At 47.6% G+C, this 16,275-nt stretch overlaps 1 protein-coding gene across 4 annotated transcripts in view; it reads right to left on the bottom strand.

Annotated features, from left to right (window-relative positions):
- INPP5D (inositol polyphosphate-5-phosphatase D) overlaps positions 1–16,275 on the bottom strand; it is a 136,885-nt gene that overhangs the window by 10,299 nt on the left and 110,311 nt on the right. For all 4 annotated transcript variants that reach the window (XM_049888468.1, XM_049888469.1, XM_049888470.1 and 1 more), the window contains exons 19-24: positions 13,840–13,929; positions 11,702–11,815; positions 10,326–10,408; positions 8,122–8,209; positions 3,804–3,953; positions 1,597–1,693 (exon numbers count right to left, since the gene is read on the bottom strand). In XM_049888468.1, the coding sequence (XP_049744425.1) occupies positions 1,597–1,693; positions 3,804–3,953; positions 8,122–8,209; positions 10,326–10,408; positions 11,702–11,815; positions 13,840–13,929 (622 nt within the window). The remainder of the gene's footprint in view (positions 1–1,596; positions 1,694–3,803; positions 3,954–8,121; positions 8,210–10,325; positions 10,409–11,701; positions 11,816–13,839; positions 13,930–16,275) is intronic.

The following is a 16,275-nucleotide window of genomic DNA, read 5'->3' as shown; positions in this document are numbered from 1 at the left end:
GGTGGGGGGTGAGTGGAGAGTCCATGAGGGACCAATCAGCGTGCATGTCTGGTCTGAGACATCAGGATGGAGCTGGCTAAGCAGGTGGAGCTCCCAGAGAACAGAGCTGGGGCCTCGCCTGTCGGGGGGTTGGTTCTAAGCTGTCGGAGCACAGCCTAGGCCTGGGAGAGGTGACCCAAACAACACACACCGCACACTCAAACACACTGGGCAGCACCTCAGTGACGCCAGTGCCGTCTGTCTTTGACAACCATCTCTTTAGAACTAAGGAATGGAATTCTGATGGTGTATGCGATACTGTACGCTATCATGAATGCTGCCTGACTCCAATCTGCTCAGCCAGCCTCCTTCTGAGCCACATCTCGCTGCCACCTGGTGAGCATGCTTCAGAAGGAAACATAGTTCTCATGCTGCTCAGGATGGAACATCTTTGTTTCCCGACCCTTGTCCTGATTCTGGGACCAAGCAGATGCGTTAGCGCTAGGACGCATTTGTGGACAGGGTACCCATGGGATGACTGGGTCAACTCTTCAGTGGCCATAGCTGTGATCATCAGAGGAGTTGGGAGTGGACTCGGAGTGGGCTAGAGAGGGGAGTTCCTGGGTGCAAAGGGGCGGGGGCAGGGTGAGGGTGAGGGCTGGAGGGAGGAGTAGCGAGCGAAGGGACAGAAGGGAAGAAGGAGGAAGCTGTGCTGTGCAGCCTGCTATCGGAGTACCAACTCCGGCGAGCTCTGGCACAGCTTTGCCCCCTCAGCAGGTACCCTGACCCTGAGAGCCTCGCTGGCTTGATTCTGGAACTTGAGACCAGCCCCATCCGTGAGCTGAAGAGACCTCGCTTTCGGGGACTGCTGTCCCTAATAGGAGTCCCTGGGTGGTGCAAATGGTTAGTGCACTCTACTGCTAACCAAAAGGTTAGAGGTTCAAGTCTACCCAGAGGTCTCTCAGAAGAAAGGCCTGGTGATCTACATCTGAAAAATCAACCACTGAAAACCCTGTGGAGCACAGTTCTACTCTGGCAGACGTGAGGTCATCATAAATCGGAGTAGACTCAACTGCAGTTGTTCTCCCGGTCCCCTAGTAACGTGGGCTTCTAGGTCCTGGTTATTCCCAGTTCAGTCTCTGCCAAGAGCAGCTGGAATGGATTTCCCCGGCTGTTTTTCCCCCACTGACCCCACGGCTGCTGTTGTCCCCAGTCCCACGGAGACACAGTAGCCACTCCTCGACTATGAGTCCCTGCAGATATCTGCAGTGGCCTCTTTCCAGACTGCACACCTTTCTACTAGGCAGTGAGGCCCTAAGGCAGGGACAGCATCTGGTTTAGTTTCTCTAGAACCTGGCACATAGTAGGTGCTCAATAAATGTCTGCTGAATTGAACTGAATGTTCCTCCAGAGAAGGGTCTCCTAGGCCTGGTTGCGGTCACACCACTCTCCCAAGAAATGAGGTTTTGTTGTCAGAGACACTCAGAGCTTAAAGCAGGTGGCCTTCCCTCGGGACCTGTCCTGGTGTCTTTGGGCTCTACTTACCTCCTCCTGGGCCCTATGTACACAAAGCAACACTAGCTTTTAGTGGGTCCCTGGCAAACCCCACTGCTCTACCTGTTGGCAGGTTCCCACAGCTTCATGGGATCATGGCTGGTGAAGCTCTTCAGACCCTTGGGCCCAATGACCTCATCCCTCTCTGTCTTCACGAAGTCTGGAAGGCAAGGATTGGGAAAGAGGATTTGAGGGCCCAGCCTTCGGGTCTTAGATCAGGGATGGCAAAAAGGTTCCCATTTGCATGCTGAAGCTGTCCAATGAATAGTGGCTGCCTGAGGAGCTGGGCTAACCAAGATTCATAACCCTCATCTGGGCTCGTAAGAGTTTTGTAATTGGTTAGTTATGCCTGCCACTGGCTCAGAGGGGGGAGAGTTGGCACATGTGACCCAGAGCTGTCATTCCATTGTGACATTTCTAACTTGTTGGTCTTGGCAAAGTACAAACTGGCAACTATTTCTCACCAGATTAGATGAAAACAAACATAAAAGGTGTCCCCACAAGAGCATTTGGCACCCAAAGCCAACCTGTTTGTGGGGCTTAAACGGGAGACGGGACCTCCACCTCATTTTCTACTCTGATTTGCAGATGTGATGGCGTTGAGTCCCTATCATCTCACTCACTGCCCTTCTACAGAAAGGACCTTCCACAGGGCAGAAGGGGGGGCCTCGTTCCCTGGAGGCAGCACCCCTTGGTGGACCGAGCTGTGGCTGGTGTAGGGGTACCAGATGTCCAGACGTACTGAGTTCTGCTCTCTTGCTATTCATGTTATAGGCAGGAATGTTTAAGAATTCTGGCTTGATGAACGTGCACCATTCATCAACTGGATGAATGTTGGCTTAGCTGCTTACTGGTTATGTGACTTTCACCCATTCACTTAGCTGCTCTGTGCCTCAGTTTCCCCAACCATAAAACAAGGATGACAACACTGGCTCAGGGGCTGTTGTGAGAGATAAGTGAGATAACATTTATAGGGTGACCAGTTCACACATGGTCAGTTATACAGTTAAAGCCCAATTCATGGCAGGCAGTGTTGCTATTTGAGTGCTTCTGAGCAGGAATTAAAGTAAAGAGGAAATGGGGAAAAACTCACCTGTTGTCTGTGTGAAAAGGAAGAAATACTTGATTTACAAATCTTTGATCTGCTCCATACCTCTCAAACTTTCTATTATTTCAAGCAGAGAGGTTTTAACATAATGGACACCACTGAGAAATAGAAATGTAATTTCCAAGTTTCACAATTTTAGGTAGGATTAAGAGAACGTTCTAAATCCAAATCTAGACACTTCTTTGTGTTTGCACTGTTATTAGTGTTTCTTGGTCACATTTCAATATTCTCATAGCTGAGCAGTGATAATTCTGATCTAAGCGATAGGGCACCTGAACTATCCTAATAAGAATCAGAAAGGTCTCCTTTGGGGACAGGTAGAGGATGACCCTCTAAGGCTGGCCTTTCACTTGGGGCTAGGAAATGCCTGAGAAGAGTTTGTGTCCCCAAGCTCAGCTTCTGTGGTGTCCTTTCTGAGAGCCACGATAAATGGATTTCCCAGCCACCAACCAAAGTAAGCAAGTGGCGTGTGACAGAACAAAAAGGGTTCAGTTCAAGTTGAAATGGTGGGCTAGGAAACACTGCCATTTTGGAGAGTGGCTGGGGCGAGGGTAGGCACAAGCCTAGAGAAATGTACTAAGGATGAGGACTGGGGCTTCTACATGTATATGGTGGATGAAAGAGATGCAGAAGGTAGAGAACCGTGGGTGGGTACCATGAGGGATGAATGCATGTATGTATGAGGGCATGTATTTATCTATGAGTGCATATCATATGGCCACGGGGAAGAAGAGGGATTGCATGGGAAATCCTAAATCCCAGCTGTAGCCAGTAGCCTTAGTCTCCTCCCCCCAGCAGCCTGTAAATAGTTATTCAGTATTAGGTGGGTTATTCTGTAATCTTGGTCTCTAACAGAGAGTGACAAAACCTACAAGACTGGTACAAGGTGAGAGAAGGGAGCTGGAAAATTCATAAACTTCATGTCTTTAAAGATGCAAGCTGAGTGGAGTCGGGGAAGGGTGAGCTGTGGCTGCTGGGTGTTGGGGTTCTGTCGGGGAATTCTTGAATCAGGTGAGAGTTGGGCCAGATTGCCCTTAGAGCCTTTCCAATGCTGGAATTCTATCTCCAGGCCCCAGGAGAGAGAATATTCAGTATTTCACTAAGAGAAACCCCCTCCCTGTCCCACTGGGATGGAGAGGGACCTGAGGAAGAGCCGTCTTACCATAGAGCTTCTCTCTCGTCTTGCCTTGGGACGTCTGCAGCTTAATCTCCCCCTGGAAGTGTCCCGTCATCTCTCCGTGGTGGGTGAGAGGCGTGTAGATGGGGAACTGGGTTTCCTTAGCCTCTAACCGGAGGGCAACGCAGCCCTCGCCTGGTGGGGAAGGGAGACGACAGTGTGATGGTTAATTTTCTGTGTCAACTAAGCTAGGCCATGGTGCCCAGTGGTTTGGCCAAACACTAGCTGCTGTCATGGTGTAGTAGTTGTTGTGGCTAGTTGCCATTGTGTTGGCTCCAACTCGTGGCAACCTTAGGTATAACAGACCGAAGTGTTGCCCAGTCCAACGCCATTTTCATGATCATTGGTATGTTTGAACCCATTGTTACAGATATTACAGTTACATGTGATTAAATCAGTTGGCCTTTGGTAGCTCAGATGATTTTCCATAATGTAACCTAGTATGATGTCATCTACCAATCAGTTAAAAAAAGGTGTTCCTAACGTGTGTTCTACCTCCAGGCTATAAATAGATATTTTGGTAGCACTCCCAGAACTCTTTGCTTTGAACTCTTCCCCTCACCTGACCCATGGTTCTTGGATTTGCCAGCCCCTGCAATTGCATGAGCCAATTCCTTGCAGTCAGTCTCTATATCGATACAGCTCACTGCTTCTCCTTCTCTAGAGAACCCCAACTAAGACAATCACGTCAAGACCCTGTCACTTCACAGGAGAACTGCTGGGCATTTGGCCTGGAGATCTAGCTCTGAGACCCTAAGACAGTCCTCCGGAACAACAGCCAAAGCAAAGATTGTTTCGTAAAACTTTAGAACAAATCCTCAGCCATTTGGGGAAAACACCTTAAACCTTAGAGCAAAATGAACTCCACGTGGATTAGTCAATGTGAAAAAAAAAAAAAATTAAACTGCAGAAAATGCAGTAGAAAAGCAGAATTAAATGCTAATTTGATTGCCGTAGGGAATACCTTCCCAGGGTTTGAAGTGATGGAAGAAATGACAAAAGAAGACTGACAGATTTGACGATATGAAAGTTTAAAACCTCTGCACAGAGAAAAGAATGGAAATAAAAAAGGAAACTGGCAGGCAGCCGGCTCTGCAGCCAAGTGGGAATCTGATCTGAACTCAATGAGGAGCACCTCAAAGTCAAATCCCCAAGAGATAAACAGGCAGATGATATCAACAGACAGTTCACACAAAGAGACATGTAGCTGGTTAATTTCAGGAAATGAGAAATTGTCCAGCTTCTTCGACCATCGAAAACGCAAATTAAGAAAGCACCGAGGCACTCTTAGAGACATAAAACTAGCACAACATGGAAGGGGAAAAAAGATACTACCTATTATGAGAGTAAAATGATCAGTGGTTGCCAGGGGTTCAGGGGGAGGGAAAGGGCCGAATAGGTGGAGCACAGGGCATTTTTGGAGCAGTGAAACTATTTTCCGTGAATCTGTGATACTGGATACATGACAGTATGCATTTGTCAAAACCCATAATGTAAACTATGGACTTCGGTTAATAGTAAACCACTTGCCGTCACGTTGATTCCAACTCATAGTGACCCTATAGGACAGAGTAGAACTGCTTCATAGGGTTTCAAAGGAGCGGCTGGTGGACTCGAACTGCCAACCTTTTGGTTAGCAGCTAACCTCTTAACTGCTGTGCCACCAGGGCCCCTCAGTTAATAATAACGCACCAATACTACTTTATCATTTATAACAAATGTAAGATATTATCATTCTACATGGGATCAACAATCAATGTCCGTGGAAGTAGCAGTCAAGAAATCAAACCAAATATTGCGCTGGGCAAATCTGCTGCAAAAGATCTCTTTGAAGTTTTATAAAGCAAAGATGTCACTTTTATGACTGAGGTGTGCCTGACCCAAGCCATGATCTTTTCAATCACCTCATACACATGTGAAAGCTGGACAATGAAAAAGGAAGACAGGAGAAGAACTAACACATTTGAACTGCCGTGTTGTTGAAGAATACCGAATATGCCATGGACTACCAGAAGAATGAACAACACAGTCTTAGGAGAAATACAACAAGAATTCTCCTGAGAAGTGAGGACAGTGAGATTTTGGCTCGCTTACTTTGGACATATCATCAGGAAAGACCAATTACTAGAAGAGGACATCATGGTTGATAAAGTAGAGGGCCAACAAAAACGAGGGAAAGGCTCAATGAGATGGACTGACACAAGACCCACAACAATGAACTCAGACATACCAACGATCATGACGATGGCACAGGACTAGATAACGTTTTGTTCTGTTATTTACATAGAAGGTCGTCATGAGTTGGAGCCGACTCAACAGCAACCAGCAATAACAACAAAAAGATGTTAATGAGAGGAGGAACTGTGTGCGTGTGGGAAGGGGAAGGCGGGTATTTGGGAACTCTCTATACTTTCTGAGCAATTTTTCTGTAAACCTAAAATTGCTCTAAAAAAATTAAGTGTATTAAAAAAAAAAATACCCAATGCAAGCAAAGACATGGGGAAACCTATCCACACGGAGATGCAAGGTCAACTAATACAGCCTTTGTGGAAATCAAATTGATAAATGCTAAGAGTCACAATCATACTATGAGTCGGAATCGACTCGACGGCAGTGGGTTTGGTTTAGTGGGTTAAGAGTCACAAGGAGCCCTGGTGGCGCAGCAGGTAAGATCTCAACTGCTACCCAAAAGGTTGGCAGTTTGAATCCACCAGCTGCTCCTTGGAAACCCATGGGGCAGTTCTACTCTGTCCTATAGGGTCACTGTGAGTCGGAATCGACTTGATGGCAATGGTTTTTTTTTTTTTGTAAGAGTCACAAACATATTTATACCCTTTGATCCGACAAACATGAGAATATATCCTAAAGAAATAATTCAAGAGAAAAAAACAATGTAGCTGCAAAAGAATTAGCAATGTCCATGGAGAAGGTTCATCACAGCACTGTTGATAACATTAACAGCATAACTGGCAGAGACTCAGTAACAGTAATAAGCGAATACATTTGCAAATGAGGTTACGGGAAATTCGTGGACTATTACGCAGCCATTAAACCTGTCCATTATGAAGACTGTATGAGGAGCATGGAAAATGCTTATTATCTAAAACTAGGTGAAGAAAGAAAAATATAAAATAGTATCACTGTGTTGCTATTGTTAGGTCCCGTCAAGTCGATTCCAACTCATCGTGACCCCAAGTGACAGAGCAGAACTGCCCCATAGGGTTTTCTAGGCTGTAATCTTTGCAAGAGCGGATCACCAGATCCTTTTCCCTCGGAGCTGCTGGGCGTGTTCCAGCCGCCAGCCCTGTAGTGAGCAGCCGAGAGCTTCACCATTTTGCCATCAGGGCTCCCTTCTGTGATGTTATAAATATGAAAATACAGGTGTGCATATGTATGAGGATGGAAATATGAAACTAAAATAAAAATGGTTGCTGTATTTTCAGTTATCAGAGATAACTATATATATATAATATATATAATATATATAATATATATAATACAGATAATCTCTGTATTATCAGAGATTATCGATTGATTCTTTTACCTTTTTATTATGATGATGTACCGTTTGTGAGTATGAGTATCAAGAAGAGGAAACAAAGAAGGGATAAATATTTGAACAAGAAAGTGGAACCCATCAGACCTGTACTTCCTGTTTTCTGCCACCACACCTTCAAACATCCTTACATCCACGTGGATCCTTTTTCCTTACCCAACATGATGGATAAGATGCCTAAGCCACAGCCAGCATGCTCCTCAGGCCCTGGCTCAGGGACCTTAGCTTACCTGTGGTCTTTTCTCTCACCTGGGCTGCAGTGGAAGGGGGCTAAGGGCATGGATTCTGGGGCTTGGCTAGCTGGGTTCACACCCTAGGTAGTACAGTTACCTTAGACAAGTTGCTCTGTAGCTGTGTGACCTTGGGCAAGTCACTTCACTTTTCTGAGCCTCAGTTTCCTCATTAACTAATTGGGAGAGCAGTATCTATTTCGTTAGGTTGTTGTCAGGATTAAATAAATACCTGCAAAGCACTCAGCATAGAGTCTGACTCAGGAAAGGCTTAGGATGTGGGTGGCATGAGGCTGCTGAATAAGAACACCTACAATCCCAAGAGGGTGGGAGAGTGACCTATAGTACCTGTCACTCTGGCATCCCTGGATGGGTGATGAAAAGGTAGGGCAGGAGCAGGATGGGGAGTGGCAGGTGGGCTTTCCATGAAGGAGATGTCACGGCCTCCCTCACTTCAGAGGTCGCCTAAGGAACGAGTAGGAAATGCACCTGGAGGCACCTGTCCTAGGACCCTTACCGTAGGATTCGTCACTGTCAGAGGACTTAATGCTGATCAGGATATGCTGGTCCAGCAGGTACTCAGGGTCAGAGATAATGGGCTTCAGCTGCAGGGAAAAGGCCAGGATTAGGGTTGACAGGTGCGGGACAGGCAGGGAAACAGGTGGGTGGACAAGTGGATGAGGGTTGCCAGCCCAGATGTGGGGAATCCTGGAGAAAACAGGACTGGAGGTGTTCTTATTCACTTGATTGGAATCCCTGGTCTTGATGTCCATGACAGCGGGAGGAACCCATGTGTACATCTACCCAGCAAGGCAGGGGCTAACTTCCTTCCCTGTCCCCCGCCATCATACTGAACCCCAGGCCTCCTAAATTGGGCTCTAGGGGCCCAGGCTCCAGGGAGATGGCCTGACCCCAAATCTGCCCCCACCTCCATTGCCTCCCTCCTCCTCCTTTGCATATCCATAATTAATCAGGATGGTGGGGAGCAGGGACCAGCTGATATGCAAATGGTGGGATCAGGAGCCAGGTCATGGATGACCCCTGCAGAAGGATGGCTCAGCACCCTGCACCCTACTCCCTCCTTGGTCACTCCCCAGGACTGCTCCCCATCGGGGAAGGATAGTGGCTCTGTGCTCAATCCTCAGCAGAGCCCCCAGTTTGGCCTGGAGAGTTCTTTCTCTTTATCTGCTAGGAACCTCTGGCTCCTGCTCACCAGGCTTTGCATGCTGGTGGCTGAACCTGGAGCCTGGCCACTGCAGGGCTGTGTCTGTGCAGGCACCAGGGGAGCTGGTCGGCCATGCCAACGCTTTATCCTGCGCACTAGTGTCTACATGCTGGCTACAGTTTAGGATATTTTCACAGTCTAGGGCTTGTTATATATTGAATTATGTCCTCCCATACATGTGATGTAAATCCCAACCTCTATGCCTGTGGTTATAATCCCATTTGGGAATGGGTTGTCTTTGTTATGTTAATGAGGCAAGAATTAGTGTAGGGTGTGTCTTGAGTCAATCTCTTTTGAGATATAAAAGAGAAAAAAATTCAAGCTAGCAAGAGAGTTGGGGGAAGAGATGCCAAGACACATGGAGATCTCCAAGGCACCAGGAGGCAGAAGCTGAAGAGACAAGGACCTTTCTCTGGAGCCAACAGAGAAAGAAAGCCTTTCCTTCGAACTGCTGCTCTGAATTTGGACTTCTAGCCTCCTGAACTGTGAGAAAATAAATTTCTGTTTCTTAAAGCCAACCACTTGTCGTATTTCTGTTATAGAAGTGCTAGATAACTAAGACAGAGATGTTCTTCATGATGACTCCAAGGGAGCCTGATAAAAAGGCCAAACACTGCTCTAGGCCACCCCTTCCTTCCCTTCCAGATACCGGGAGGCCGCTCATGCTTTCTCCCTGGGCCCCATATCGACTAACAGGATGGACTCGCCATATTCCCATTCAGAAAGTTCCAGAACAAATGACTAGAAATTGCAGTGAGTGCTCTGGGGCATTCTGGGGTTCCAGGACCACACTGAGCACTCAGGTCATTGACAGATAGTGAGAGCCAGCTCCAAGTTAGAGCAGGGCCAGGGGCCAGGGGAGAAGCCTGCTCCCCCAGGTAGGAGTGGGTGGCAGCTATCTGAACAAAGTGTGCCTGTGACAGACTGGTCTGCCATGGTGGAGGCGGCAGGGAGGGAGACTCTGGGCCCCGGGGCAGAAAGAGGAGGTCGTCAGGGAACACAGGTTGGAGGGAGGGTCAGGAACAGATGGGGCTGGAGAGCAAGGTGGGGTCTGGGGGGCCAAGCTGAGGAGCTTGAGCTTGTCTCTCTTGGCACCAGGAACCTGACAGGACAAAAGGGGGGATGGCAGGATCAGATGAGCATTCCAGGAAGTTCAGCCAGGCTTCAGGACACCTTGCTGAAATGGGGTGTCTAGCTGATTGCAACTCATGGAGACCCCACGTGTGTCAGAATAGAACTGTGCTCCACTGGGTTTTCAATGGCTGATTTTTCAGAAGTGTATCATCAGGCCTTTCTTCTGCGATGCCTCTAGGTGGATTTGCATCTCCACCCTTGTGGTTAGCAGCTGAGCACCTTAACCATCTGCACCAACCAGGACTCCCTTGTCTGTGGGGTTCCCACTCCCTCTGGTTGGGGCCGGCCACCATTTACCATTGGTGGCGTGGTGGCCTGGTGAGCACGAGCTCTGCCTGCTGAACGTCCTGGTGGTGAGTTACCTTTGGAAGGGTCTCGCCAAACTTCACCAACAGCTCCCCTTCGCTGCCTTCTTCGTTTTCTCCTTCCTGACTCTTGACAAAGCCTGCCAGAGGACAAGAAGGCTGGTATTCAGAAAACTGAGCCAGAACGAGACGAAAAGGACCCCTGGGCCAATGAAGATACTCCCCCTGCCATTTGTATCTTTAGGGGCCTCAGCATCATTTAGGAAGTCAGGGTTGTGGGGGATTCTGCTTTTGTGTAGGGGACGGTCATCTGACAACACGCTCTAATTATTTTTAGGGAAACCAGAGAGATCCCACCCCCTCCCTTCCTGGCTCCTCTTTGTCACAAACCAGGCAACAAAGAAACCATCACATCCTAGGCAAGAGGATTAAGGGAACATGACAATCCATCCCACGCCACTCAACACAGCACCCTTTGAAATTCTAATTTAAGCTTCCTAATATGCTGTTTCCATAGAAATGTATGCAAATGTCTCGAGAGTTTATAAAAAACACCCGCACAAAACCCTCATCACTTCTGGAATGGCTTTGACCCTGCTCCATGGACTGGGACTCAGGGACTTTGTGGAGGGGGTGCTCTGCCATCAGGATAGAGGGAAGGCTCCATCTGACAGGCAAGGGCGGGGGCGGGGCGGCACACAGCTGGCAGTGCCCGCCATCTTCCTAATTTCTGGAAGCTTCCCAAAAGTCTCCTCAGGAAATGCCTCGTTTTGTGGAGTTGACTCCCCTCCCCCCCACTCTTTGGACCCTCTCAGCAAGGAGGACTAGAAACCACACAGATCTTCTCTTGCCATGAAACAGCTTTAGACAATATGCCTGAAATGTCACACAGAAAGGGTGTTTCCCAAACACAGTTTGTGCTGATGGCTGCTGGCTGAGAGGCGGCTGCCAATCTTCAGCTTGCTTTCGGAGGCTCCAGACCACCTGAGAAAGATGCCCGTGATGGTGGGAAAGAGCACAGGGAGCCAGGGGAGAATAAGCGGCTGCCAGCAGCAGTTCAGGCCCTAGTGCAGGCTTCTGGTTGAGTCAGAGCCTTGGCTTGGGGGAACTCTCAAGTGGGTTAAAGTCTGCCCAGAGGGATCAGGGAGAGGTTCTAGCTGGCTCCATCACCAACACGGTGCTGAAGGTCATTAGATCATGGCTAAATTAATGAGTGCCCCTGCCCCCAGGGCTAGAGCGGCAGCATCTGCAGGCCACAGTGGGACTGCCCCCTCACAATAAGCCGGTGTGTGTCCCCTTGTACACTCCATCTGTGACCCTATTGAGGTCCATGCTTGAGCATCTTACACAGAGATGAGAAATGGGGAAAATGACCATGGATGAGAAAGAGCATTGGCCCACCCCAACCAAAAGGTAGTTCAACAACCACTCACTCTCCAAGCAGCTGGAGTGGAACTCAAGGTAGAATTTGGTCTGGGACTTGGTCTTCAGTGTGGCGAAGCAGCTGAGAAACTCAATCTGCCCTTGGCTGTCCACAGTCCCAGGGCCTAGAACAGGTGAGAACAGGCATGCAACTCCACAACGTGCCTGGAGACGGCGCCCTTCACACCACCCTTCCAACTCTGAGCTTCTCAGGGCCCAAGGAAGGCCAGCATCTAGGTGGGAGGAGAGGTTTTCCTCAAGGCAAAGCTACGAGACCCTCCAACTTCACTGAATCCCTTGACAAGGGTTATGGCCTCTCTGATGACTCATGAGCTGGGCATGGTGGAAAGCAGAGCCAAAAGAGGGAGGAGTTCAAGGATTGAGAGACCTAGGGTTTAGTCTGAGCTTTGCCACTAAACTTCGTGGCCTCAGGCGATGCCCTTAGCCTCACTGCCTCAGTCTCCCCATTAGTTCCGCAAAGAGAATTCGTGTAGTGGCTCAGTTGCTCCATCTCCAAGTCTATTCAGATCTGAGTTAAGGTAATGAGAGATCACTCTTTCTTCCTCAGGCACAGTTTCCCCATCCCTTACTCTGGGCTCCTTACACTCATTTGTACTCAGTCAACTTGCTCATGATCTGCGTTAATTTAGGTAAAGCTTTTGTAGTTTTGAACACACGTTCTGTCCTTCCATATAAATTCTGAGCCACTGAGAGCAGGGACAAACATTTCCTTCCTTCCTCCCTACCATCCTGCCTTCTTTCTTTTCTTTTTTAAATCCCATGGCACCAAAGTTCTGCTTAGGTAGACATTCAAACAATGTTCAATTCAGGTAATTGGTATTTTTGAGTATCTACCTATGTATGGGAGCCCTGGTGGTGCAGTGGCTAAGCATTGGCTACTAATCAAAAGGTCAGCAGTTTGAATCCACCAGTACTCTTTGGAGACCCTATGGGACAGTTCTACTCTGTCCTTTGCTATGAGTAGGAATTGACTTGACGGCAATGGGTTTGGGTTTGGTTTTACTATGTATGAGTTCCAGTCCCACTGGAGGAAGCCAAACTTGATCCCAAGGACAATCTACCCAGTAACAGAGGGTAAGATGGTATGTTCTACCCATCATGCTACAGGAACTCAGAGAAAGGGGAGATGGTGGAACCTAAAGGCTAGGAAGTTTCCGGAAATGCACAGTGACCAGAACTAGGAGGGACACAGGATGGTAGGTCCAGGCCTGGCTGGAGAGGTGAGATCACACTGCCAGGCTCTTGGACATTCAACTTAGCAGTTGGAGAAGAATGTCCCAAGAGGACAGTGTTCCACTTCACCTATGTCCCTCCTGTCAGAGTGAAGGACACAGAGCGAGACCATCTTCCCACCTATGTTTGGTACCCTACACTCAGCCTTCCTCTGATCACAGAAGAGGGGGTAGGCAGAGGAGGAGGCAACATTGCCCCCATGTTAGCCAGGCCCAGGGCTGGACATGCTACAGAGAATGTTCCAGGCCCCTGCTGGGACAAGCGTGCCCTGGCTGCCAGGAACGGCCTGGATTATTTGAGAAATTACCTGCAAACCTGCATCTTATTTATCAAAATGTTTCCTACAACTCAGTCATCTGCTTCCCATCTTCACGATTTTTACCATTTCCACCTACCGTGCACCCAAACTAATATTTACTTAATGTTTTCTTTAAACAGACTCACTTTTTAAACTTAAATACATGTATTTAAATAAGAATGTATATCACAAAACTAAATGGAAAACCAGTGTTTCCCTTACACAGAAGAAACAAATTTAAAACATACAAAAATAAACGCATTACTTAAAAATGTTCATCCACCTCCCACCCAAAATTGTCTTTGGTGGTACATGTACCATATCCGGGAAAACACGGACTAATTCAATTCTCCAGACTATACGAAAACAGAGGCTCAAAAAGCTGACATATTTGCCACACAGAGCAATTAAGGCCTCTGAATAAAACTCGTGATATGGCTTGGACATGAAGAGGACCAGACTGACGGACTGTGGACTTGCCCTGAAGGATGAGACTTCATCTAAGGCAGACAACCAGTTCCTGCAGCCCAAAGTTTGAGTGCCCGAGGCCTCCTGTCTTTGTGGAGAAGAGGTAAACGGATCCTGCCAACAACTCACCATTCTTGGAGACAAACTGGGAGGTAACCCCTGCCTCAAATGTGGCAAAGACAGGGCTGTGGTCACTCGTCATGATGTCGCTGGTACTGCCTGCAGGGGAGGGAAGACATCTCTGAGCTGAGGATGGCAAAGCCATGGAAAAAATAAGTTTACATTTCTAGAACCCTCCAGTGGGGTCAGGGTTTCACACCAGCTATCTTATCAACTGTACAACATGGCTTAAAAGGCCCAGTGAAAGACAATGTGTGACCCTGTCTTCTCATGGGTAGAATGTGCTTGTGTCAGTTTTTCCTAAAGACTTGCAGAAATTTGAATAGATCACGGAGTACGAACCATGGGGAATTTTCTGGTCTAATCACTTTATTTGACTGATGAGAGCCCAAGGCCCAGAGTGCGAAGGAGACTTAAGGTCACTCAGCTCATCAGTGAGAGTTAGGGCACCTTCCCTCACTCCACAAGGCCTCGCAGGGTCAGAAGAGAGTGAGAGTGAGTGTAGACACCTTGGTTAAGGAGCTTGGAGCCCGGAGGAGAAGGGAAGGCAGCAGAGCAGGTCTGGGGGATAAGAGAAGGGCACCATTCTAGAAATCCTGAATTCTTCTGAGATAGCTGCGAGGAGCTTTCTGGCAGGAAACTGGGTATTCAGAGCTGGGGATAAAGATTTGAAGTCATGAAATTAGGTGGAAATTGAATCCAGGAGAATGTGTGGGATCCATGGGAAAGACAGGAAGGATGAGAAGGGATGAGGGCGGGGGATGAAATTCCAGGACACACCAGCCTTTAAAGGAAAAACAGCACAGGAAACGAAGAAAGCTCTAAAACAGAGCTGATATCCTTCTCTAGAAGGCTGTGACAAATCAGCAAGAAACGGACAAACACCCCACCCTACAGACAACCAAAGGATAGGAGCAGAACATTTACAAAAGAAATACATGAAAAAACGCTCATTGGCTAATGGCCACCAGAAAGCCCAATGGAATATCAATGAGATAGAATGGAGAAGAGACCGAGCCGAGAAGGAAGAGAGACAGGACACTGGTACTGGGAGAGAAGGAGGAAGGGGAGTCTGGGTCCAGTGAACAGATAAGCTAGGAAAAAGGGCAACCCTTCTGGGAGATAGGAGGGAAGGTGGAGAGGGTATCACCCTAAAAAGAGTTTGGAAGAAGGTAGGAAGAAGTCAGGGAGGGTTCAGTGCTATGTGAATCAGGATGAGCGGAGGCAAGGAGTCAGGCTGAGTGGAGGGTACAGGTTTGTGGTACCAATGGAAGAGGCTGTTCTATGTTATGGATTGAATTGTGTCCTCCCAAAATATATATTGAAATCCTGTCCCCTATACCTCTAACTCCACCACTCATCTGTCAGTTTGTCGTACTGTGGTGGCTTGCATATTCTTGTGATGTTGGAAGCTATGCCACTGGTATTTCAAATCCAGCAGGGTCACCCATGGTGCATAGGTTTCAGCAGAGCTTCCAGACTAAGACAGACTAGGAAGAAAGACCTGGCAGCCTACTTCTGGAAAAACTGGCCAGTGAAAACCCTGTGAATAGCAGCAGAAGATTGTCTGATATGGTGCCAGAAGACGAGCCCCTCAGATTGGAAGGCACTCAGAATATGACTGGGGGGAAGCTACCACCTCAAAGTAGGGTCGACCTATGACGTGGATGCAGTCGAGATTTTGGGACCTTCATTTGTTGGTGTGGCATGATTCAAAATGAGAAGAAACAGCTGCAGACATCCATTATTAATCAAAACATGGAATGTTCGAAGTATGAATCTGGGAAAATTGGAAGTTGTCAGAAATGAAGTGGAATGCATAAAAATCCACATCCCAGGCATTAGTGAGCTGAAGTAGACTGCTATTGGCCATTTTGAATCGGACAATCACATGGTCTACTATGCCAGGAATAACAAGTTGAAGAGGAATGTGTATTGCATTTATTGGCAAAAAGAACATTTCAAGATCTATTCTGAAGTACAATGCTGTCAGTGATAAGATAATAGCCATACGCCTACAAGGAAGACCAGTTAATACAACTACTATTCAAATTTATTCACCAACCACTAATGCCAAAGATGAAGAAATTGGAGATTTCTACCAACTTCTGCAGTCTGAAATTGATCAAACATGCAAACAGGATGCATTGATAATTACTGGTGAATGGAATGCAAAAGTTGGAAACAAAGGAAAAGGATCAGCAGTTGGAAAATACGGCCTTGGTGATAGAAACGATGCCAGAGATCGCATGATAGAATTTTGCGAGACCAATGACTTATCCATTGCAAATACCTTTTTTTAACAACATAAATGACAACTATACATGTGGATCTTGCCAGATGGAATAAACAGGAATCAAACTGACTACCTCTGTGGAAAGAGACGATGGAGAAGCTCATTATCATCAGTCAGAGCAAGGCCAGGGGCCAACAGTGGAACAGATC

The sequence above is a fragment of the Elephas maximus genome, chromosome 6, assembly GCF_024166365.1.
Source record: "Elephas maximus indicus isolate mEleMax1 chromosome 6, mEleMax1 primary haplotype, whole genome shotgun sequence".
Taxonomy (NCBI): domain Eukaryota; kingdom Metazoa; phylum Chordata; class Mammalia; order Proboscidea; family Elephantidae; genus Elephas; species Elephas maximus.
Note: the sequence above shows the minus strand (reverse complement) of the source record. Positions and strands in the feature narration are given on the sequence as shown.